Here is a 26,615-nt window from a genome sequence, read left to right as displayed (position 1 = left end):
TTTACAGTTTATCTCTATCTATAATAATATTCAAGATAATAACCAAAAACAGTAAAATTTCCATAAAATTACCAATTCAGGGGCGGCAACCCAACAACGGGTTGTCGGATTCATCTGAAAATTTCAGGGCAGATAGATCTTGACCTGTTAAACAATTTTACCCCATTTCAGATTTGCTCTAAATGCTTTGGTTTTTGAGTTATAAGCCAAAAACCGCATTCTACCCCTATGTTCTATTTTTAGCTGTGGCTGCCATCTTGGTTGGTTGGCCGGGTCACCGGACACATTTTTGAAACTAGATACCCCAAAGATGATTGTGGCCAAGTTTGGTTTAATTTGGCCACATGGTTTCAGAGGAGAAGATTTTTTTGTAAAAGTTAACTAAGATTTACGAAAAATGGATAAAATTGACTATAAAGGGCAATTACTCCTAAAGAGGTCAACTGACCATTTAGGTCATGTTGACTTTTTTGTAAATCTTACTTTGCTGAACATTATTGCTGTTTACAGTTTATCTCTATCTATAATAATATTCAAGATAATAACCAAAAACAGTAAAATTTCCATAAAATTACCAATTCAGGGGCGGCAACCCAACAACGGGTTGTCGGATTCATCTGAAAATTTCAGGGCAGATAGATCTTGACCTGATATACAATTTTACCATGTCAGATTTGCTCTAAATGCTTTGATATTTGAGTTATAAGCCAAAAACTGCATTTTACCCCAATGTTCTATTTTTAGTCATGGCGGCCATCTTGGTTGGTTGACCGGGTCACCGGACACATTTTTTACACTAGATACCCCAATGTTGATTGTGGCCAAGTTTGGTAAAATTTGGTCCAGTAGATTCAGAGGAGAAAATTTTGTAAAAGTTAACGACGACGGACGACAACGACGGACAACGACGATGCCGGAAGACGCCGGACGCCAAGTGATGGGAAAAGCTCACTTGGCCCTTTGGGCCAGGTGAGCTAAAAAAAAGAATAGTTGGCATTTTTTTTCAATGCTGAAACAAAGTAACCTACATAGTTTCTATAAATACTTGTATGAAATAAGTGGGATTGTATCTTTAACACAATTGTTTTTTTAAATAGCATGTGTCATGCAAAGGCACCTGCCCATGCTGCAGTAGATTTCATTGGCAAAAATTTCATTTAAAGGGCACTAGCTGCCAAATTCATGTTCACCGATTTGACTCTAATTCTCATATTTTATTTATAACAATGTAAAACATTTTTCCAAACTATCAAAAGTATAAAATAAACAATTTACAGGACATGGTCTCAATAAGATGTAGCTTTGTTTCGTGTGAATTTTAGCCAGGACGCCATCTAATTAACTATCGAATTGACCTTCTATGACCATATAAGCAATGTAAACATAAACAAAGATATGAATAGATAAAGCAACTTGTGCAATTGTATTTTTATAGATACGTTAAATTTTGTATTGTAGATTAAAAAGTTATGTTTATCATCGTTTTTACCTTATAAGAATGGTTTTGTGGGGATCGAATCAGTTAATCAAATTATTCACCTAGTTTCACTTTCAATGTTGACATTCTTTTCCTTAAAATACCCATACACGGACAATGCATGCATTATTCTATCTCTTTCTACGGGTTTAAATTGGAGTTCAAACGAATACGGATTTAAAAAAGTCGAAATTATTCACTTGCAAGTGAATAATCATTATCAATGTTTATTAGCTTAATTTGACAAAATTGAACCATCTGAGCTGATAAAAGCAAATTATTATTCCACTATTTCACTTTCATTAATGATTGAACAAAAACTAGAGGCTCTAAAGAGCCTGTGTCGCTCACCTTGGTCTATGTGTATATTAAACAATGGACACAGATGGATTCATGACAAAACTGTGTTTTGGTGATGGTGATGTGTTTGTAGATCTTACTTTACTAAACATTCTTGCTGCTTACAATTATCTCTATCTATAACTACTTTCTGTGGAAAATGTTATTGAAAATCTTCAAATTTTAAGAAAATTGTTAAAAATTGACTATGAAGGGCAATAACTCCTTAGGGGGTCAATTGACCATTTTGGTCATGATGACTTATTTGTAGATCTTACTTTGCTGAACATTATTGCTGTTTACAGTTTATCTCTATCTATAATAATATTCAAGATAATAACCAAAATCTGCAAAATTTCCTTAAAATTACCATTTCAGGGGCAGCAACCCAACAACGGGTTGTCCGATTTATCTGAAAATTTCAGGGCAGATAGATCTTGACCTGATAAACAATATTACCCCATGTCAGATTTGCTCTAAATGCTTTGGTTTTTGAGTTATAAGCCAAAAACTGCATTTTACCCCTATGTTCTATTTTTAGCCATGGTGGCCATCTTGTTTGGTTGGGCGGGTCACTGGACACATTTTTTAAACTAGATACCCAAATGATGATTATGGCCAAGTTTGGTTAAATTTGGCCTAGTTGTTTCAGAGGAGAAGATTTTTCTAAAAGATTACTAAGATTTACGAAAAATGGTTAAAAATTGACTATAAAGGGCAATAACTCCTAAAGTGGTCAACTGATAATTTTGGTCATGTTGACTTATTTGTAGATCTTACTTTGCTGAACATTATTGCTGTTTACAGTTTATCTCTATCTATAATAATATTCAAGATAATAACCAAAAACAGCAAAATTTCCTTAAAATTACCATTTCAGGGGCAGCAACCCAACAACGAAATGTCCGATTCATCTGAAAATTTCAGGGCAGATAGATCTTGACCTGATGAACAATTTTACTCCTGTCAGATTTGCTCTAAATGCTTTGGTTTTTGAGTTATAAGCCAAAAACTGCATTTTACCCCTATGTTCTATTTTTAGCCATGGCGGCCATCTTGGTTGGTGTGCCGGGTTACTGGACACATTTTTTAAACTAGATACCCCAATGATGATTGTGGCCAAGTTTGGTTAAATTTGGCCCAGTAGTTTCAGAGGAGAAGATTTTTGTAAAAGTTAACGCAGGACGACGACGACGGACGACGACGGACGCCGGACGCCAAGTGATGAGAAAAGCTCACTTGGCCTTTCGGCCAGGTGAGCTAAAAATCATACTTTATATTTTTTATATATCTTGTAGCTAGTTTAAGGAGGCTCCAGGGTATAAAAATTTCAGAAAAAAAATAAACTATTATTTTTATTGCAAATTTTATTTATTCCCTTTAATAGTTGTTACTTTATCATGTGGTACAAAAATCATTCAAAAAAATCAATTCGTGTTGGCCCCAGATGACTTTTTAAATGTATATGTCATTGTTTGGAGTTTTTTCAATGACATATACATTTAAAAAGTTGAAATATCTTATTTAACTCATCGGTGACCTACATTTCTTATTATAATTTACAAATAAGCTGTACTTAAACTAAACTATTGTAAAATTTAAGCGATTTCTGTATTAAGTTCTTTTTTTATTTCGATATTACCGCTATTTCTCCTATTAGTTCAACACAAAATAAGCACCTTTACAAAAATGTATGCTTCTTTCGAAGGCAGATTGTGAGCGTAAATGAACGGTGACCCCATATTTTTATTTTATTTTTAGTTTAAAAAATATAAGATAAAGTTCATTTATAGAAAAATATAGAGAAATCACTTATTTAAGGTAGCACTACAGTCTAACAATGATTTTTTGAAGATATTTTTTTTATCACATAATTTTGAAGTAAGAACTATTCTGCACAGTTTATAAAAATCCCAGAGTCATTATCATATCACAACAGGGAGTAAATTGATAATGAACTTATGTAAATAGAAGCACATGGTAATTAATCTAAATATATAGGCATTTGGGAGGGGCTAATATGTCAATCATCTGTTGATACCAGTGTCCAGCTGTTAATCCCTGACCACAAGATAAATATTGTAGTCTTATCTTAATGTTTTGCAACAATCTTATTGTTTTGCAACAAAAATAATTTATATAACATGGAAGTGAACAAAGAAAAAGAAAAAATCTACAAAAAATGAAATAAAATTAATATGGTACTATGGAAAAGAGTGGAAAGTATATTTGAATGCCTCTGACTGTCTGTATAAATGTCTTCTCTTTTGTCTTCTTCGTTTAATACAGTTTTATGCATTTTAACTAATTTTCAGTTGATGTGTAATTTAAAAAAACATGTGGGAAAGTGGATTTTGAAGAATCAAGAAGTGTGGTCTAACTCTTGATCTTTTTATGAACATGTTTTTTTATCCACACTTTTAATGTTCTAGCTTATTTCAGACAGTTTATTTCCTTTTTTAAATTCAAATGAAAGTTATTCTTTATATATAGAGAATAATGATGTTAAACATTGATCATATGCAGCTGGTCAATCATGTTATCTTAGACTGTCTGGAAAGAGGCGGAGCTCTGTCTATATTTAATTACTACATCAAAGATGTTGGTCAAATCTGTGACGTCAAACTCCCGCCAAATGCCAAGTTAGTGTTGGACAGTTCACAAATAATGCAAAATTTACAGCATTAGAGCATCAAAGACACAAAGTGTGTGGCTCTATTGATATAGTAATGGTATCAGAACACTCCTGGGGTGTTCCCAGTGGAATTTTTGTATTTATATTGTCTTTATAGGGGTTCTAAGGGGGAAATTTAGTTTTTAGGTCATTTCTCAGAACAATTTTTCATGAGAATTGTAAGGAAAAAATGAAAATAGAAACTTAATGATTACCCCCTTTGGCCTGACTTTGATATATATGATTAAAGGGTGTATTTTCTACAATACCCTGTCCCAGTTTTTGGATAATTTGTTTCTAAATAAATTTATAGGTCTTCAAAGATGAAAGGTGAAATGAGGTTTGGAACCCAGCAGTTAAATCAATATATCTTCTTACTGGAGGCATATATCAAAAATCTAAGACACGGTTTTGTTGATTGTATATGGTTGATTTAAGGGATGAAAACAAATTTTTACTACCATTTGACATGAATGTGCCATTTTCATCCAAGTTGGAAGACCATGTTTTGGGCAATTAATGTGCTATATTTTGAAATTATTCAAACTAAAAATAAAATTATATATAGATTAAGAAAGAGTTATATTTCAGCTTTAAAATGTGTTAAAGATTTTAAAAATCCATTGAGTAGTTTTGAAGAAATTAATCTTTAAAGACTGTTGATTGGAGTCAGAAAATTTTGACTGTAGTGCTACCTTAAAAAAAAATGATTTAGACCTGAGAGCCCCCTTAATACACATGATATCATTTTGCCACTGAAATGACTTATTGATATAAAAATTATAGCAAGTAAAGAGGGGGGAAATAGGGGGTCCATTAACATCATGTTAACAACACCTCGATTTTGGCAAAAACAGTTAACAAAAAATTCAAAAATGCACAGTGGGTTGGAAATAGTTAACAGTTTAAATTTATCTCAGAAAACAGTAAACAACACCTTGAAAATGGCCAAAACAGGTTAACATAAAAAGGAATTGCTCCCCCCTCCTCAGTAAATATATTCATTGCATCCATGATCTCGAGTATATATATTAATTGTCTTCATTGCCATTGGTCAAGAATGAGGTAGTCAGAATAGGCATGACTTTTATATGGCACAGCATTTTAATCACAAAGATTGGCCTAATCTGCCAAATGTAGGTGGAGATGATAAATCATTATGTGATAATAAATATAAGAATAATAGGAAAACATGACTTAGGTAAACAAATGATAAAGATCATTTTAAGCAATGACATACCGGTACAAGAAGAAGTAAAAAGATCCTAATTAATTTTTTTCGAATTAGGAGGATAACCGATTTCTAGAACTTTTAAAGCAAAAGAATACTAGGAATAAAGATACCATCCTGCGTAGTAAAAATGTGAAAAGGCAGAGAAAACTTTCAATGTTCATGTCACAATATTTTAACACAAATCATGACATAACTTAATAAACAGATTATTGTGGTATTTAATATTATTAGTTATCAGTTTACATTCAGACAAAACGAGGTTAAACACCAAAATGTATGTCTGAGCTAGGTTAAACGCCAAAAGGTATGTCTGAGCTAGGTTAAACACCAAAAGGTATGTCTGAGCGAGGTTAAACACCAAAATGTATGTCTGAGCGAGGTTAAACACCAAAACGTATGTCTGAGCTAGGTTAAACACCAAAACGTATGTCTGAGCTAGGTTAAACACCAAAAGGTATGTCTGAGCTAGGTTAAACACCAAAATGTATGTCTGAGCTAGGTTAAACACCAAAAGGTATGTCTGAGCTAGGTTAAACACCAAAAGGTATGTCTGAGCTAGGTTAAACACCAAAAGGTATGTCTGAGCTAGGTTAAACACCAAAAGGTATGTCTGAGCTAGGTTAAACACCAATAGGTATGTCTGAGCTAGGTTAAACACCAATAGGTATGTCTGAGCGAGGTTAAACGCCAAAACGTATGTCTGAGCGAGGTTAAACGCCAAAAGGTATGTCTGAGCGAGGTTAAACGCCAAAACGTATGTCTGAGCTAGGTTAAACGCCAAAACGTATGTCTGAGCTAGGTTAAACGCCAAAAGGTATGTCTGAGCGAGGTTAAACACCAAAATGTATGTCTGAGCTAGGTTAAACGCCAAAACGTATGTCTGAGCTAGGTTAAACGCAAAAAGGTATGTCTGAGCGAGGTTAAACGCCAAAATGTATGTCTGAGCTAGGTTAAACGCCAAAAGGTATGTCTGAGCTAGGTTAAACACCAAAAGGTATGTCTGAGCGAGGTTAAATACCAAAATGTATGTCTGAGCTAGGTTAAACACCAAAATGTATGTCTGAGCGAGGTTAAACACCAAAACAAATACTGTAAATTCAGAAATTATTGCGATGTTATTATTATTGTGAAAAATGCGACAGGGGATCTAATTGCAATAATTTAAACTCACAAACTGAAATTTTTCATGAGTTTAACTGGATTTTTCACAATATCGGAAAAAAATAAAATTGCATTTTAGTCTAAAAAGACAAAATCGCAATAAAAAATGCACGTAATAACTTCTGAATGTACAGTGATTCACCTAAAATTCTGAACTTTGTTAAAATGGCAACTCCATATTTGTTGTAACTTTCAGTCATACACAAGCTGGACACTAAATGTCCAGAAAACATAACAGTATTTAAAGCAATTGTCAATTGTAGTATTCCATTAATGTGTTACTAAAAATATAAATAACCATACCATTAGAGCTTCTAGTTCTGCTTATTAATGTGTTATAAAAGACATAAATAACCATACCATTTGAGCTTCTAGTTCTGCTTATTAATGTGTTATCAAAGACATAAATAACCATACCATTTGAGCTTCTAGTTCTGCTTATTAATGTGTTATCAAAGACATAAATAACCATACCATCAGAGCTTCTAGTTCTGCATATTAATGTGTTATCAAAGACATAAATAATTAATACCATCAGAGCTTCTAGTTCTGCTAATTAATGTGTTATCAAAGACATAAATAATTAATACTATCAAAGCTTCTAGTTCTGCTTATTAATATGTTATCAAAGACATAAATAATTAATACCATCAGAGTTTCTAGTTCTGCTACGATCTCTTTTGACACTTCTTTGAACATATCTTTTCTCTGTGTATCTATCCCCTTTTCCATATTCATCTTCATTCTTTGTATAACACCTTTTCCCTCGTCAGCACTGCAATCCTTATAAATTTGTTTCAATTTAGACTACAAGTAAACAAAAAGCAAGATGACAGGTTGATCTCAAATATGTCTACAAAAATACAGAAAACAAAACAAAAGATATCTTATTTGAAAAGTCAGTAAATTTTGGGTTTTAAAGGAAATTAGAGGTTGTAAGATGCATAAATTAATACAATGCAACAAGAATATTTTTGTTGATTGGAAACTGGGTGCCTCATGCTTTTTTTTTTTTATCGTTTTTGCTATTCAGAGTTTTTATGTATCCATTATCCCATTCTATATCCTTGAAATTATCCAATAATTGTAAAGAGGGTTAAAATTGGGATATAGGTTCACAACAATGACTCCTTTGAGTTGCTTGGAAATTTCATGTATGCATTTTGTGTAACTGTAAAACTGCCTCGCCTTTTTTGCCAATACATTGTATTATGATGGCAATGCATATACAATAAAGAGATGTGGTATAATTGCAAATGATACAATTTTTCATCAGATACCATATGGCATAGTTGTCTGCTATGAGTACATTAAAAGTCATTAAAAACAGATTATAAAATAGTTTTAAAATACTGTTAGAAACATAAGATATTGACGTTCTAATGAAATTTAATATTGGTTTATAAAGTTGTGGATTAAAACAAAAGAAAGTAACAATCACAGTGTACTACTGAAGGAAGGGGGTCACTAGGGAATCCATAACAAATTAAGTAATTCTACCTGAATTTTTGGTGAAGACAATCTATGAATCTGTCTCTGACTGCTGTCCACAAAGTCTTTGAGCTCATCAATTCTATTATGTAACTGGAAATAAAAATTATCATACTTCTATTAGAAAAAAATCAGAGATATTCTGACGATAAAAAAGGTTCTACTTAACAAAAGAAAATTCTATCTGATTATTAAACCTTGTTGGTTAGACTATCAGGTCAATACTGGTGGTAGTGGATATCAGTCCTAAAGGTACTGAAGGCCTAAAAACTACAGTTTCAACACCATCATGAAAACTTTACCCTAGCTATCTTTTGATGCTTACAATATTTTTATATATTTTGGCTTTAGAAACTTTGGGTCATGAGAATACCTGATGAAGGTTATTCTAGAAAAAAAACAATTTGTGTCAGTGTTGTGATGAATATCTCATTTGAATTTTACATTCAATTTGTAACACAAGAGGCTTATGTATACAAGAGTCTATTGTCCACAAGATGCAATGCTCCCCCTAATGCATGACATCAAATCGGAGACATAACTATAATTTGACATACAGTTTAATGCGTTCCAATCATATTGAACATGTGAGTTTCTTTCCAAGGTGATGTGACCACAATTTCATTATAAACTAGATATCATTGAGATGGAAGCCATCTCTGTGGGCCCCGCTGTGAATAATGTGCATTAAAAAATTGTATCTTTACCATAGGACATGGGTTTGTCAACTGAAATCAAAGTTTTTGACCTTGACCTTTGACCTAGGAAGTTGTAAATAAATTATGACACACCCTTTGGTGTTGGTTTATAAACATGTCAAGTTTAAACTTTGAAATAACGGTTCTCAAGATATAGAGCGGACACGATCTTTACCATAGGACATGGGGTTGTCAACTGAAACCGAAGTTTTTGACCTTGACCTTTGACCTAGGAAGTTGCACATAAATTATGACACACCCTTTGGTGTTGGTTTATATACATGTCAAGTATAAACTTTGAAATGATAACGGTTCTCAAGATATAGAGCGGACACGATCTTTACCATAGGACATGGGGTTGTCAACTGAAACCAAAGTTTTTGACCTTGACCTTTGACCTAGGAAGTTGTACATAATTTATGACATACCCTCTGATATTGGTTTATATACATTTCAGGTATAAACTTTAAAATGATAACGGTTCTCAAGATATAGAGCGGACACAATCTTTACCATAGGACATGGGGTTGTCAACTGAAACCACAGTTTTTGACCTTGAACTTTGCCCTAGGCAGTCGTTCATAAATTATGACAAACCCTCTGGTGTTGGTTCATATACATGTCAAGTATAAACTTTGAAATCATAACGGTTCTCAAGATATAGAGCGGACACGATCTTCACCACAGGACACAGGGTTGTCAACTGAAACCAAAGTTTTTTTACCTTGACCTTTGACCTAGGAAGTTGTACATACATCATGACACGCCCTCTGGTGGTGGTTAATAAACATGTAAAGTATACAGTATGAAATCATAATGGTTCCCTAGATATGGAGCGGACACAAAGTTAAAGTGTTACGGACGGACGGACAGACGGACAGACTGATCACTATAGGGCGACTTGACCTTTGACCTAGGAAGTTGTACATACATCATGACACGCCCTCTGGTGGTGGTTAATAAACATGTAAAGTATAAAGTATGAAATCATAATGGTTCTCTAGATATGGAGCGGACACAAAGTTAAAGTGTTATGGACGGACGGACGGACGGACGGACAGACTGATCACTATAGGGCGACCCGCCTAAAGGCAGGGCCCTAATTACCTTAACCGAAATCATTAACTTGAAAATGTACTCTTTTCACAATATCACATTTCCATGTGTAGTGATCATTAAATTTGGGAATTAAAAAATGTCAGCACCTCATGGTAGAAAGTAAAATAAAAAAAAGACTATTATCATTAAAACTACTACTATTATTAAAACTTTAAACTTAAATTTGGGACAATCAGAAAACCCCAATGCCCTTAGTGGCCTTTACTATCATACACAAGACATTATTAAAATCTAATTGGTTAAAATGATGTTAAAGGCCTAGCTGCTGAGTGTTCTTGACTACATATTTTGAGCCAACCTGACACTATTATAATTTTTCCTGTATAAATTGAAACAGTACCTTTTGGCAAGCATTGACATTAATTCTTTCCTTCAGCCTTTCAAGCTGTGGTGATGGTATACATTCTTTCACTTTGTCAGACAGTTTGCTTATATAAACTCTTATGGTTTTATCCAGAATGATATCATTGTAATTATTTAGTATCTTCCATAAGTCATCACTGAAATTAGAAAAAAATATCATTCAATAAAAAACCTTTTGAATTCATCATTTTACCAGTTTTCATTTATTTAAATTGAAGTGAATGTTTTTTTCAAGCATGTACTTAAGTTTAAGTGAATGTTTTCAATTATGTATACAAGTTGAAGTGAATGTATTCAAGCATGTATTCAAGTTGAAGTGAATGTTTTCCAGCATGTATTCAAGTTGAAGTGAATGTTTTCAAGCATGTATTCAAGTTGAAGTGAATGTTTTCAAGTATGATTCAAGTTGAAGTGAATGTATTCAAGTTTAAGTGAATGTTTTCAAGCATGTTTTCAAGTTGAAGTGAATGTTTTCAAGCATGTATTCAAGTTGAAGTGAATGTTTTCAAGCATGTATTCAAGTTGAAGTGATTGTTTTCAAAAATGTATAGAAGGAAGGATGAGTACATCTTTTAAGAACTTTGAAGACAATTATGAAACTTACTTAAAGAAATCTGTCCACCTGATTAGAATACTTATGATCAATGGAGAGACTAATTGGTAGTTAAAATTGATTTCTCCAACAGATCTTGATTTATAAACACCATATCTATTGACTGCAGCCTTGTACGTCTGCCATTTGTACAATTCATCCTGAAATATAATGTATTTAATAACTTGTCAAAACTGGTTTGTTAAATTAATTTAACATGATAACAGTATGCATCGACATACATTTGACATATATTTCAATTTCAGGGGTAAGAAATTTACTTGTGTTTTCAAATTGCTAAGTTCCTTGTTGTGAACACGCAAACCAATTACTTGTGAGTGAAAAAGACTCAGATGACATCATTCTATTGTCAATTCTTTGTGTATTACACATTGTACAACAATGTTTCAATCATGATGAAATTTCCTATGATAAATTTCTTGGTTTTTAATCAACTATACCAACTTTCAGTTGAATAAAAAAAACATGCCCTTGTTTGGAATTCCTACCCGTTTTCTGTTTATAAAAAAGTTATCAGTCACACTTTTGGTCAAAATATCAAATGAGTCTTTAATATGGAAGTATAAAACCTGGATCAGTGCTTTTCCTTTTAGAACATGTATAAATACTTCCCTAAGTGACTTCAAGGGACAATGTGATTAAAATGTTTATAAATAAATTTGGCGTATTTACTGTTTTCTGATTGGTTAAAAGTATTACTTTTATTTTCAATATTGTCAATTTTTATGGCGACATGCCCACTCTGACGTTGTGTATTTATACACCAACATGTGTGAACGTGGTTATTGTTAATATAAATAATATAAAAGGTTCTTTGAGCCTTATCTTTGATAGAAATTTATTTATAATGAATGGCAATAATTTATTTTGAATTTATTGAACCATAAAATATATTTTTGACTCTTCACATTGTACATAAACAGCTTCGCGGATTATTTAATGTGAAGAGTCAAAAATTAATTTTATGGTTCAATAAATTCAAAATAAAAAATAGCCATTTATTAAATGTTGAACTCTGACATATGGTGTTTGGAAGACATCATAAATTATAAACTACATCAAAAATTATAAACTAAGTATGACAAAACACAATTAAATACATCGTCCTTCCAGTCCAATTGTAGGAACTTGGTGTTTACAGTAACAGATAACTGTGTACCATAAATACAAGTGAACCCAGTGAAATTAAACGGACTGTTAGAATAATTAAATGCACACAGGAGGTTCAGCAGACTCACAATTTTAATGCTTCAACATTGGAAAAGTTTTTTGTGCTGATGCAAGGCACATGAATCATCAATCTATAATTGAGTGTAAATATCTTACCCAACTTTTACACACTGCCACAGCTAATTCACAGTAAATATCTTACCCAACTTTTACACACTGCCATAGCTAATTCACAGTAAATATCTTACCCAACTTTTACACACTGCCACAGCTGTTTCCTCAGCACTTCTAACACCTTTAGCCAGATTATTCTCAGTCTTTGATATCTCTTTTCTTAACTCATATAGGAGTTTTACTGACGTGTTCTGTAGTTCCTGTTGTAATTCTTTACAAACTTTTTCAACTTCAGATTTCACAATTTCAGAGTCGTCTTTGAACTGAAAAATTAAATAAATTTGAAATTAGAAAATAAAGAGTGTGCACACTCGCATACCCCACAAGCCAACATTGTCACTGGGCAACGAAAATTTCACCAGATTGCTCAAACTCTTATAATTTCTACAAAAGTCAACTAATAAAATTTCTTGTGGTAATGCACATTTATTTATTCCATCCTTTACATCTACAAGTTTCAGAAAACTCTGTTGGGTGGTTTGAGAGGATTTGCTAAAAAAAAACAACTTTTGCAGTTGAAGATTTAGGCCAAAATAATAAGTTCAAAGTGGCATAACTCCTAGAAAATAAATTAAAACATAGCTTCCCCATCATTATTCACATCTACAAAGTTTCAAGAAATTATGTTGTGTGGTATCAGAGGAGTTGCAATGACATGAGCAGGACTGATTGTTTTTATTCTACATCTCAAAAGGGGGCCTCAATGGCTGAGTGGTCTTCGTAGTTGAATAACTGTATCACTAGCCTGTCAACTCTGGGGTTGTGAAATTGAATCCCACACATGACAGGTGCACTTGTCTACAAACTTGATTAACTAGGATTGCTATTTTTATTTCCTGGGGTCAGTGGTTCTCTCTTTTGTTCTCTAGCTTCCTCCACTATAAAAAAATCTAAAATAGCACAATAGTGCTGAAAGCAGTGTTAAACAACAATCAATCAATACATAAATATCTAAAGTCCTATCAACTCTTTAAGCCTCTTACCTCAAAATCATTTTCTGTCAGGTAATTTTTTATTTCATTTAGAAAGAGACCTAAATTAAACATCAAAAGCTCTGTAGCAGCCTGTTTCTTTCTTTCTCCCATCTCTTTAATCCATTTCCTTAATTTAGGAATTTCTGTGTCTTCTACATTGTCAAAAACCTGAAAGAAAAATTTACATTTTAGTGTTTGTTTACAATCATTTTCATCTTGCATATACATTGATCTGGGTGCAAAGGTTATATCCATAGATATCAAATTTATGTGTCTTACAGATAGAATAGAATACAGAATAAAAAGGAGCAATAAATCAAAGACAGAAAAGATTATAGACAGACATATGAAAATTGTTTACTAACTACAACTTAAGAGGCTGTTTAAGTAAATATCAGGCAAATCCTATGATATGGGTGGCACAACATAACTTTTTCCCCACTGAATTTTTGGTTCCAATGCAATGTTTATATCATACAAAGGATATATATGTCAATGATATTTTTGAATCAACAGTGGATGGCTCAGAAAATTATTTTATAGTTCACTAACAATACAACAAAATTTTGTACAAAATGAAGAGTTATCTCCCCTTTTCAATGAATTTTCAGTGCTTTCTATGTATTTTTTTCTCTTTTTAATTGTTGCAGTTAATAAAAAAACAAAATTTAACTTTGAAAAATGAATGAATTTGTGATATGAAATAGATGAAAAAATTTTGAAATCAAAATATGTCATGTGCCATCCACTGCCTGGTTTTTCCATGGACACCCTCTTAAAATTATAGAGCTACAATCTAGTTTTGGATATTGGGTTGAATTACCAACCTATTACCTATTACTAATTTACTATTGGTTAGCAGAAACCAACCTATTATGGATTATTATTGCATCATTATAGCTTGCTCTTCTTTTATATGAAATCATGCATTAGGCCCCATTAATGTACATCATAGAAAAAAAAATTGATGTATGCTCTTAAGTAATAAATGTATACATTGTACAATCAATCTGTAAAGTCAATGCTTTTATCACGTTTATAAAGAAATTAATTGCTTATGTCTTTGATTATAGGCTGTTTGACATTGTAATTGTCATCAAGCTAAGTGTTCTTTTTCTTTACAATTTGTTTGAATGCGCATGTATAATGTAAACCAGAAACAGAGGGGAATTTGATATGCTTAATGTCAGGAAACTATAACGACAACCTATTGAACATAATCTCAATTGATTAGAAACATCCCCAAGCCCAACCACTTATTCTGATAATTGGAACAACACTTATAAAAACAATCTTTCAGACAGACAGATAAGACAGACAGTTGGAGTCAGCAGTCACTAGACCTACTTCCACCTTCAGTAACATAGGTAAAAGTTTACATACCGTTGGTTGTTCATTTACTTCTTTTAAACATTGATAGTCATTTGAACTGACACAGAAAACTCGAAGATTATCATCATTGTTGTCATCATCGTCTTTATCATCTTCATCTTCATCGTCTTCGTCTATTCCTTGTTTGGCAAACCTCTTCATGTCCTGGTAAAATAATTGTCAATTAATTACATTGTTCTCTTTTATATTATCAATGGTTTGGTTTTGCTGGAAACTGGACTGTTAGACTTTGAGGATTCAAACAGTGGTTTGACTGTTAGTCTCAGAGGGTATCCTTCTCCCAGCAGTCAATGTATTGAATTAGGCCAAAATTAGCTGATTGAATTAAATAGATTCTATAAATTTGTTTTACACAAATTTACCATGTTTACCTTCAAGATTTTTATTTCACTAAAAGAGGTAAAAGAATTATATTCTCCATTTTTAATTCTAGTTCAACAAGTCAAAGTAGTATACAAAATTTAACCAAAAACCTGTAACAGCCCATTTACTGTTACTTGACCTTAACCTACCTAATATCACTATTTCATTAATTTCTGCTTGATTAATAATATTATACTTAGATACGAAATAGCCAGCAGAACTCAATTCTATAATGTGTTTATTAATTTCATTTCTAAATCATTATTTCACAAAAAATCAGAAAATTCAAATACATATTTTGTCTTCATAACATAAGACAATATTGTTTTAAATATTTCTCACTTAGAATATCACAACATACCACAATATTGTTTTAAATATTTCTCACTTATAATATCATAACATACGACAATATTGTTTTAAATATTTCTCACTTAGAATATCATAACATACGACAATTGTTTTAAATATTTCTCACTTAGCATATCATAACATACTACAATATTGTTTTAAATATTTCTCACTTAGAATATCATAACATACGACAATTGTTTTAAATATTTCTCACTTAAATATCAAAGTAATATTGACATCTAAGTGTACAACAATCAGTTTGAAAATGATGTATGACTTCAAAAAGTTTCACTTATAAAAAAATTTCAAATTATTCTGCACATTACCCTGAGTCCTGACTTGTAATCTTCTTTCAGTTGCTTCTGTGCTTTTTCTGATCGTGCTTTTCCACATATAACTTTCATAGCCTGCTGTGTTTGGCTCAAGTCTTTTTCTATTTGAAATCTCTCATTTCCAGGAACCTTTCAAAAGTTAGAAGACATATATATTATGCACAAATGCAGTGATGTCAATAGATAGTGTAGGAACAGGAGATCATGTAAAAGTGATGTTGCCTATAAATCAAGGGGTCTCAGCTTCTTGAGGCCCTCAGAAGATCTAGGATTAAATGGTGTCAATTCCCGTATTCTGGCTATCTTCTGGCACCAAATTTAATCTATTAAACAAACCAGCCTTTTTGCTGTAAATTAAAATGATTTATTGTTTTAAATATTGAAATTCAATGACTGAATCTTGCTTCAAGAACATATAAGATTTCCATAATCCACAAAAACTGGTACCCACTAGTACTAAAATAAATTAATCCACAGTAAGACCTATCATGAAGTACTTGGGTCGTTTTAAAAATCAAGACTATCTATCTAGAGCTTGGCACACTGGTATGTTAATCTTACATTATAATCAATTGTCATGATTATCATGATTATGAATATATTTCAAACTTTTTAACATCAACTTAAACCCTTGAAAATAATAATGAAATAGTTTTCTGGTTATGTTTCAAAAACACACACAAGACTAATAATTTGCTTCTTATTTCTTAAATCATTCTACAAGAAAACAGTTTACCTTTGCTCTTAGCAATAGAGGATTAAATAAATTGTTGAAAAATTATGGGGTCGAACTAGAAAAAAGATTTGACCTACAAATATACATGATGTACCTCAAACCGCACAAACCACCAACGCACGAGTTCTCCAAGAACATTTAAAAAAGACAAAAAACAAAGCATACAACACATGGTACCGATAACAAAGATTGGTACAATCACAAAATATTGTACAGCTGGATATTAAAGATAAACGTGCACACAAACCTTCACCTTTGCCTATATGTCACAAAATTAAAACAAGAGTGCACATGCTGAAATGTCTTTGCCTGGTTTACTGATCATGATTGGATGTGTTTACTATAGATATCACATTAACTAAAAACCTATGAAAACAAGGTCAAGGTCAAATCCTGCCAGATGGACATATACACCTTACACTCATTGTATACAGCAATTATCGTTGAAAGAATTTTAGTAAAACACAAAACATAATGTCGATCATGATCACTGAACCCAGAAATGAAGTTAAAGGTACCATGTAAGCAATGAGGTCTAATGGATTTGTATACCTTACAATCTTCCATTTACTGAATACAGTTGATATTTACTTATCATATATATCTGAAAAAAGTAAAATAACAAAAACACCATATATATCTGAATAAACTGTTATAACAGAGATATGTGTCGCCTTTTTGTAATTTTGATTATGCAAATGTTGAAATCCAAATAGCAATACTCTAACATCTTACACAAGTTATGCACATATTCAAAGTCCATGAACCATGACTGAGTTATAGTGATAAACAATCTCCATGTAAATGAAATGTGCCAATGCTAATACAACTGCATTCCAAATACCATTGACTTATTATAATCGTTCCCAAATCTAAATAGAAACATTAACTTGTAAACTTTGTAAAAGTTTCAAGTCATGAAGAGGGGGTGGGCTATCTAATCTCCATAGAAACAATACAGTACTTGCAAATGCCAATAAATTTGCGTACCAAATATCATTGACTTAACATAAGCAGTTCATCTTAAACTGATCCAATTACAAACTAATATATGTAAACTAAGATAAGTTTCAAAGTCATTAGACTGTGACTGAGGGACAAGGCCAAATATTCTCCATGGAAATAAGATGTGCCAAAGCTTATACAACTGAATACCAATTAACATTGGCCTACCACTAATGGTCCCTCTTGAACTGACTTACATTAATCACAAACTAATACATGATAACTTAAAATCAAAGTGATGGAAATCACTCATGGAAAGATTAGAAGAGTAGTTTGAATTATTTCATATTAAGGTATGGTGGGGGAAAATGAACATTTATAAAGCACTGACAGATGTAATTATAGGCCTTACTTGAATACCTTTTATCTATTCATATTTATATTCATATTTCATTTTTTTAAAGATCATTTATCTTTCAGATATAATTTACAGAATCCCTTTATGTAATGTAGATCAAAAGTAATTGGCAATAAATAAATCTATCATCCTTATAAATATCAAACATCTAATATACACATTTGTGTATTCAATTATGAGGTCAAATACTTGTGTATTAAAAATTATATGTATATTGAGTGGTCTGTATAATTATGTCAGACTGATGTTGATAGGTAATGTGGTCAATTTGATTGGCAGTTTAGGAGGTGGGGCATTGTAATTAAAGGTCCACCTTGTCTCTGATTGTTTAGGAATAAGGACAGTTGTCAGTCATACTAGTTGAATCAATACCCAGTTACCTAATCAAATTGTTTTTTAAAAAGCCTGCACATCAACACACCTTAATGACATACATTCTTGAATGAACTGCTCCAATAATATACCCAGTTTTTTTCAGTTTATATGTGTAGTATGTGCACATCCATGAGAACCATAGGGAACTATATTTCAGTGTGAATACATTTAGTAACAGTAGCTAACCTGTCCTGTTGTTATGGAGGCCGGTGCCTAAGTAAAGATTTAGAACAAGTTCTAATCTTTCCAAAAAGGCAATAGACTTACTAAGGGGGTGGAGCCAAATTATCTCCATGGAAATGATATATGCCAATTGCTTATACAACTGCATACCAAATATCTTTGAGCTACAACTTGTGGTTCCCAATAAACTGACCTAATCACAAACTTATACAATGTAAAATAAGCAAAAGTTTTGAAGTCAATAGACCATGACTGAGGGGGCAGGGCCAAATAATCTCCATGGAAATGAGATGTGCCAATGCTTATACAACTGCATACCAAATATAATTGACCTACCACTAGACTGAATCACAAACTAATACATTGTTGACGCCATCGCCACCGTCTCTGACGCCCGAAACAGCATACCTATGTCTCACTTTTTGACTCCGTCAAGGCAGGACAAAAAAGTAAAATAACAAAAACACCATATATATATATATGAAAAAAGTAAAATAACAAAAACACCAAACTCCTATGATAATATACAGAAAATTTCAAATGGCAAAATCAAAAGCTTAAACACATCAAACAAATGGAATACACACAAAAAAGAGACCTTATTACTAAACTGAAAATTGACCAATAAATCATTAAAAGGACCTCATGCATCAAATACTGACTGAAAATCTGTGATACAATTCATACAATCCAATGGGGATCAACAATATCTTACTCTTTAGGTGAGTATGTTATTATAAAACACCAAGGTGGTAAATCTGTAAAGGAAATAAGCAAAATAATATGATTTGATATTTTGTGCACATGGTTGCTACAATATTTTCATTTGTTGAAAGAATAAACTGTTGACATGGATATATGTTCAAGGTATCGTCAGAAAATTCAGGAAAAAAACCATTTTGATGGACAGAAACATTGATTATTTATTCAAAGTTAATGGACCATGAACTTGGGACAGGGCTCAATTAGTCCTATAATATAAGACTCTGCAGGTTCATTTAATTTACATTCAACGTTTTTTATCAGATATTTTTTTTTTACTATCAATGTTGAACCGCAGAGTCTTATAAAATTTGTATTTTTTTCTCGTAGCAAAAATTTAAATTAATAATCCACTGCCAAAACAAATAAAATTATTAGGAACAACCGAAATATGAATGAAAGTAACTTCTTACCGCATTAATAGTTTAGAATAATGTTCCTAATCCATCACTTTTATCCTCAGTTGACAAACAATTTTTTTCATGCAATTTTATTTCAAATATATGTGCCGATTTTTTATTTTAAGGATTTCGTGAACAAAACGAATTTCACGATAATATTTATAATCAGCATACTAGTACAACGTACAAAAACACGACCAATTACTGTAATAGTGACATGCAATTATTGATATATCCATAAAAGGTGGTGAGAGATTACGGATGGGGTTAACAGAATAGAGAACAATCAGCAAAAAACATAAAGAATAGAAAAAATATGGGTTCTATTTTTTTTTAACTTGATGATATGCCCCCCCCCCCCCCCCCCAAAAAAAAAAAACAACAACAAAAAAACCGGTATAAGTATATTGTTTGCCGTTAAAAAATTAGAATGTCCAAAAAACAGTTATAATGTATCAACAGATTAGTAAAAAAAAATTACTTAAACGCAAATAGTTTGTTGGACGAGTTTGCATCTGGTAATTCTAAATCGTATTGGTCATTAATGAAAAAATTAGTTAAGACATCGGGTAATTCTACTCATATCACTCAACTTGAAAATGAAAATGACGAATTAGTCACTGAAAATTACGATAAAGCATGTCTTTTGAATAAGTATTTCTGTTCCATATCTACTATAGATGAAAATAATGATAGATCTCCAAAATTTCTACCTAGGTCAAATTCTAAAATTGATATTTTCTATATAAACTCAAATCAAGTCATTGATATTTTGCAGACTTTAAAATTGGGAAAAGCATCAGGTAATGACTCAATTAGTCATCAAATGTTAAAAAAACAAGTTATACTGTCAGTGTACCCTTATCATTGTTGTTTAATTTGTCATTTGAAAAGGCAGAGTTTCCTAGTCAATGGAAAACAGCTATTATCATGTCTTTATTCAAAACCGGAGACAAATCACTGATTTCCAATTATAGACCAATCTCATTATTATCAGCAGTGGGTAAAGTTTTTGAAAGAATTGTGTTTAAAAATGTATTTAATGACTTAATAGCAAACAAGTTATTATAAAAATTTCAATCCGGTTTTATTCCAGGTTCTTCTACCGTTCACCAGCTTATAGAAATTTACTATAGGATATGCATGTCACTTGATGATCGCTGTGTAACATCTCTTATATTATGTGATATCTCGAAAGCTTTTGATAGGGTATGGCATAGTGGTCTCTTAATAAAACTAAAAGCGTATGGTATTGATGGAAATCTGTATAAATGGTTTGAAAGTTATATTTCAAATAGAAAACAAAGCGTTTTTGTTTCAAATGCCTAATCGCCTTTTAATAATACTAATGCAGGAGTTCCGCAAGGCTCTGTTTTAGATCCCCTACTATTTCTTATTTATGTAAATGACATAGCTGATAATTTGGCAAGTCTAATTCGATTGTTTGCTGATGATACATCTCTTTCTTATTCCAGCAATAACCCTTACACTATAGAGGATGTCTTAAATAGCAATTTAGAACACATTTCAGTATGGTCTAAAGATTGGCTTATTAATTTTAACCCTAATAAGAGGAAGGCTATGATATTCTCCTGCCATACTTCCCCAGATAATATTGAAATAGAATTTCAAAACCAATCAGTAGAATTTGTCTCCTCTCCTAATCACTTAGGGATTACTTTTGATTCCAATGGTAAATTCCATACACATATAGAAAACATTTTAAAGTGTGCGAGCACAAGATTAAATGTTCTTAAAAAATTGAAATATGTATTGAATAGAAATTATCTTGCTCGTATATATTTAACTTTTATAAGACCTGTTATGGAATATGCAAGCGAGTTATGGGATGGTTGTACTCAACAAGAAGCCGACAATTTAGAACATGTTCAGTTAGAAGCAGGGAGGTTAGTAACTGGGTTGCCCGTGTTTGCTAGTCGAGAAGCTATATATTTTGAAACTGGCTGGCAATTGCTTGCGGACAGAAGAAAGTCCAGAAAGCTCAATATGTTCTATTCTTTACATAATGGGACTGCCCCTGATTATCTCTGTGATTTAATGCCCCCGCTTGTTGGTCAAGTATCTAACTACATGTATGATTTGCGAAACAGTAATCATTATGTAGTACCCGGTTATAGACTAGACATAACTAGAAAATCCTTTTTCCCATCCACTACTATTGAATGGAATAGCCTTAACCCCGACATACGTACGTCCAAAAATATAATATTTTTAAACGAAAGATGAAGTCCAAATTAATACAGCCACCTTCCTATTTTAGTTGTGGGGATAGAAAACTTAATATCATTCATACACGTTTGAGAAATATGTGCAGTTCTTTAAATTCAGATTTACATCGTGTTAATATTAAACCCAGTCCCGCATGCAGCTGTGGCCACCCTGTTGAGGATAGTATACACTATTTTTTAGAGTGCGCTTTTCACAACGAAGCAAGAGAAATACTGTTTTCAAAATTAGAAAGATATGCTATATCCATTGAGCTTCTATTAGCTGGTGACAGTGACCTTTCTTTTCAGCAAAACAAAGACATGTTTGAGTCCGTACAATCTTATATCAGAATAACACAAAGATTTAAAACAATCAATTAACATTCTAAATTTCTACTTTACAAACTTTCGCTCCAGTCCAGTTGTTTCATTATTATTCATTATTATATTGTATTTTTTTCTTCTTCTTATAATGTTGTTAGAACTTGTGTCCAATGCCTTTTGATACATTTGCAAATAAAATATATTTAAACTAAATTAAAGTAAAAAAAAAATATGTTTTGACATAAATTATAGGTATAACTTATTCATTATGCGAGTCAGTTCGTACCCAATAATTCTTGTGGGCTAGTCAAGCAATCTTCGGTGAAATCTAGTTTGTCGTTACAATTCCAAAACAGAACTGTCAAATTATTATTTTTTTCAAATGCGAGATCGCAAGTTCACATAACGGAGGGGGGGGGGGGGGGGGGGGGGGGGGGGGGGGGGGGGGAGGGGACAAACCACAAACCAATTATCCTTCACAAAAAGTCCTCTACTCCAAGTTTTTAATTGAGCACCAACAGAAATCATGGTCGAGTTGTGAGAGCGGACGTTGGCGAGGTTATAAATGTCTTTGGAAATATGAATTCATGTAACGGGGGCGTGCGTGGCAAATACACCAAATAAATGTGGTATTGTCAATAGAACGGGTGATGCGATGAATTTCTTCGAATTACAAGTTCGGATGTTCATGAAATCTGCTAGCTGCTAACGGTATGAAGTTGCAATGTTCAATGAGAGAGCAATGTGAGAGCTAGCGCGTGGCAATACATGAGTTTCCAAGTACAGGTTCATAAAACAGAGATGGGCTATTCTCATTCACCAAATGTTCTTTAGTAAGTTGGTATGCATCATTAGATATTAATTTCAAGTTGTGAGCGATACATGTCCTTAAAAATATGAGTTCATACAACGAAGTGAGCAAGCCAGTTATCTTGTCCAAGCTGTTAAGAATGGTCATAAATCAATTGCGAGTTGTGAGAGCGGGCGAGGCGATTGCGTGTTGTGAGAGCGGGCGAGGCGATGCTCCTTCAAAATACGAGTTTATAAAACAGTGAGCGAGCCAATTCTCATTCACCAAAAGTTCTCTTGTATAAGTTGTAAAGCATCAGCAGAAATTAGTTTCTAGTTGTGAGAGCGGATGAGTAGATACAAATCTTTCAAAATACGAGTTCATACAACGGGGGTGAGCGAGCCAATTCTCATTCACCCAACGTTTTCTTGTACGTATCTATAGAAATAATAATAGCTGGCGAGGTAATATTTGTATTGCAAAAATCGAGTTGTTACAAAGAATAATAGCAAGAGAAGAAAGTTCAAGAAATAATGCAATTTTAATTTCTTGGTGTTTGTAGAAACTCTTCAAAACTAAAATTGCTCCTTTCTTGACAAGTACAGTCTTTTTAAACACTTTAAGCAGTTATACCACATGGCCTTCCGCGAGAGAAAAAAAACTTCGTTATATATGGCCATCATGAAAAAAACCCGCTGTAATGGCAAAGCCCCAACATGAAAAAAATCTGTAAAGCAAGTAAATCGAGAAAGCTAACTAGCTTATTCATGTATGTAATAATTGTCACCATTTCCAGCTTTGACCGTTTTTTCATGACACAGTTATTATTATTTTTTTTTTCAATAACTCTTTGGAGAAATTATCACCGTGTAATTCCTGTTATTATTGGGACATAATATTCATTTATACAATCATCCTTTAACTTTTCATGAATACTAAATGGTTGCCTATTAAGGGTTAAGAAACATTTCATGGTAAGCTTCCTTTTCTATTGATGAGGTATATTTTATTTATTATCATCTTAAAGTCAAAACAAAATTCGTTTTCCAAGGAATATTCTGAAATATATACAACTGATTAACATTCGGAAAGACCTGCGGAACTTCTCGTACCTGACCCGCTTGACAATTTGAAATAAGGGGGGGACAGTTTGAAAAGTGGTTCAAAAAAGGATATAAATCCATCATATGATAAGGTAAGACATTTTATTTATTATTTGAGATGTTCAATTGTAAGGATAATGACACAAGTAAACTTAAAACTATCATAAACATTGTCAAATTGTCGTTCAAAGTTCCCACAAAAATTCGTTGGGAATCCACTACGAGAAAATGGATGGTTGTAATAAGACTCTGCGGTTCAACATTGATAGTAAAAAAATATCTGATAAAAAACGTTGAATGTAAATGATATGAACCTGCAGAGTCTTATATTATAGGACTAAGGGCTCAATATGGTTAACAAACTGAGATGAACTGATATTCAAGCATTCTAATGTCTGGCACTATTTATTTAGCTAATACATAAAATGTTAATTGATCTATGCAGAAAATGAGGTTTATGCAAACAAAGGACTGTAACCCCTTCACGGGATAAAATTCTTCTAAATCTGCACCATGTCTGATAACCTAGACCACTTGGCCAACTAGGTTATATAAATTATCTTGAGTTTCATCTAGTTTTGTCACATAGCACTAGATGGAAGGAGGATCTTTCAAATTACCCTTTTTTGTCATATTATTGTATTATAACTTTGTATAAGATCCTAGAAACAAGGAATTTTAAACAAATGTTAATATTTGGTATACTTATTTTTTTCATAAATCTTATAAAATTTAACAAAGTTGAAACTCCATAATTGAATCAAAACTATTTTGAATCACACATCATGGCCAATCATCCTATATACATATTGTTAGAAGTATTGGAAGAATGATCTAATAAAAGTGACTTTCAAATGGTAATTTAAAATTCATAAGGCTTTATGGACATCACTTAAGGTTGATTGATTGTTGGTTGCTTAACGTCCAGTGGCAAATATTTCATCACTTAAGGAGGCTCCAGGGTATAAAAATTTCAGAAAAAAATTAACATTTTTTTTCATTACAATTTTATTTATTACTTTCATAGCTCTTACTTAACATATGGTACAAAAATCATTCAAGTTAATCAATTCGTTTTGACCCCAGATAACTTTTAACATGTATGTATCATTGAAAAAGCCCCAAATTATCTCCCTTTGGTGCAACAATGCCATTTTTTGACATTAAAATTGATTTTTTTTTTTAAATCAACGGTGACCTATATTTTTTATTATTTTTTTCAAATAAACTGTAAAATTTTAGCGATTTCTGTAATTAAGTTCTTTTTTTTTCGATATTACGTCTTTTTCTCCTATTAGTTCAACAGAAAAAAACTACTTTTACAAAAATGTATGCTTCTTTCGAAGGCAGATTGTGAGCGTAAATGAAGGGTGACCCCATTTTTTTATTTCATTTTTCTATTAAGTATGATATAAGTTTATTTATAGAACAAGAATGTGTCCCCAGTACACGGATGCCCCATCCACACTATCATTTTCTATGTTCAGTGGACCATGAAAATGGGGTTAAATCTCTAATTTGGAATTAAAATTAGAAAGATCATATCATACAGAACATATATACTAAGTTTCAAGTTGATTAGACTTCAACTTCATCAAAAACTACCTCGACCAAAAACTTTAACCTAAAGTGGGACAGACGGACGAACGAACGAACGAACGAACGAACAGACGGACGGACGGATGCACAGACCAGAAAACATAATGCCCCTAAATGGGGCATAAAAATATAGCAAAATCTTATATTAAGGAAAAACCATGATTGAGACCCACGAACCCCCTTTAGCAATTTAACATGATCTGTCATGGCTTCATACTTACTGTGGTATTTAGAGCTTTCCTTAATCTATCTGATTCATTCTTCAGAGACATCATTTTTGCATTTTTATCCAGTTTCAATTCCCTAAAATGACAATAAATGATATAAATAATGGTTTAAACATATAGTTTTGAATCTAAATTATAATTATAAAATTTCCATAACATATGTAGACTTACTGTATAACAAACCAACAATATTTTAAAATGTTTCATCTTGCTAGTTATTTTTTTCTTCATTGTGATTAGTTATGATTGCTTTATAATCATAATCTTTAATAAAATGTGCAAATTTTGAGAGTAGTAGGTAATTCATGTGTAAGAATTTTTATTTCAAAAAGAAAACAGAATACTTTTGTTTGATTCAATTTTCCAACTTTGCCACATAAGGGCAGATCATTCAGATAAAGTTACTCTTACAATAGAATGTGTTAGGAATTTACATATTTATCTCAAAATTCTATGGTGTAGTTTTTGTTTTATGGCAGAAAATTGGGTTTTCAATTCATAATCTATACAAAATTTGTTAATTTTGCACAACCTGTAGCGTGAAAATAAGTCCCGTGACCCATTCATTTTATTATTGTGTTTTAATAAGTATGATA

At 32.2% G+C, this 26,615-nt stretch overlaps 1 protein-coding gene across 2 annotated transcripts in view; it reads right to left on the bottom strand.

Annotated features, from left to right (window-relative positions):
* The window catches only part of LOC143063187 (nuclear GTPase SLIP-GC-like), a 49,328-nt gene that overhangs the window by 14,442 nt on the left and 8,271 nt on the right, over positions 1-26,615 (bottom strand). For both annotated transcript variants that reach the window (XM_076235176.1, XM_076235177.1), the window contains exons 7-15: positions 26,014-26,095; positions 15,923-16,057; positions 14,871-15,023; positions 13,497-13,655; positions 12,588-12,776; positions 11,161-11,309; positions 10,534-10,693; positions 8,386-8,469; positions 7,534-7,692 (exon numbers count right to left, since the gene is read on the bottom strand). In XM_076235176.1, coding sequence (XP_076091291.1) covers positions 7,534-7,692; positions 8,386-8,469; positions 10,534-10,693; positions 11,161-11,309; positions 12,588-12,776; positions 13,497-13,655; positions 14,871-15,023; positions 15,923-16,057; positions 26,014-26,095 — 1,270 coding nt within the window. The remainder of the gene's footprint in view (positions 1-7,533; positions 7,693-8,385; positions 8,470-10,533; positions 10,694-11,160; positions 11,310-12,587; positions 12,777-13,496; positions 13,656-14,870; positions 15,024-15,922; positions 16,058-26,013; positions 26,096-26,615) is intronic.

This window comes from Mytilus galloprovincialis, chromosome 2 (assembly GCF_965363235.1).
Source record: "Mytilus galloprovincialis chromosome 2, xbMytGall1.hap1.1, whole genome shotgun sequence".
Lineage (NCBI taxonomy): Eukaryota > Metazoa > Mollusca > Bivalvia > Mytilida > Mytilidae > Mytilus > Mytilus galloprovincialis.
Note: the sequence above shows the minus strand (reverse complement) of the source record. Positions and strands in the feature narration are given on the sequence as shown.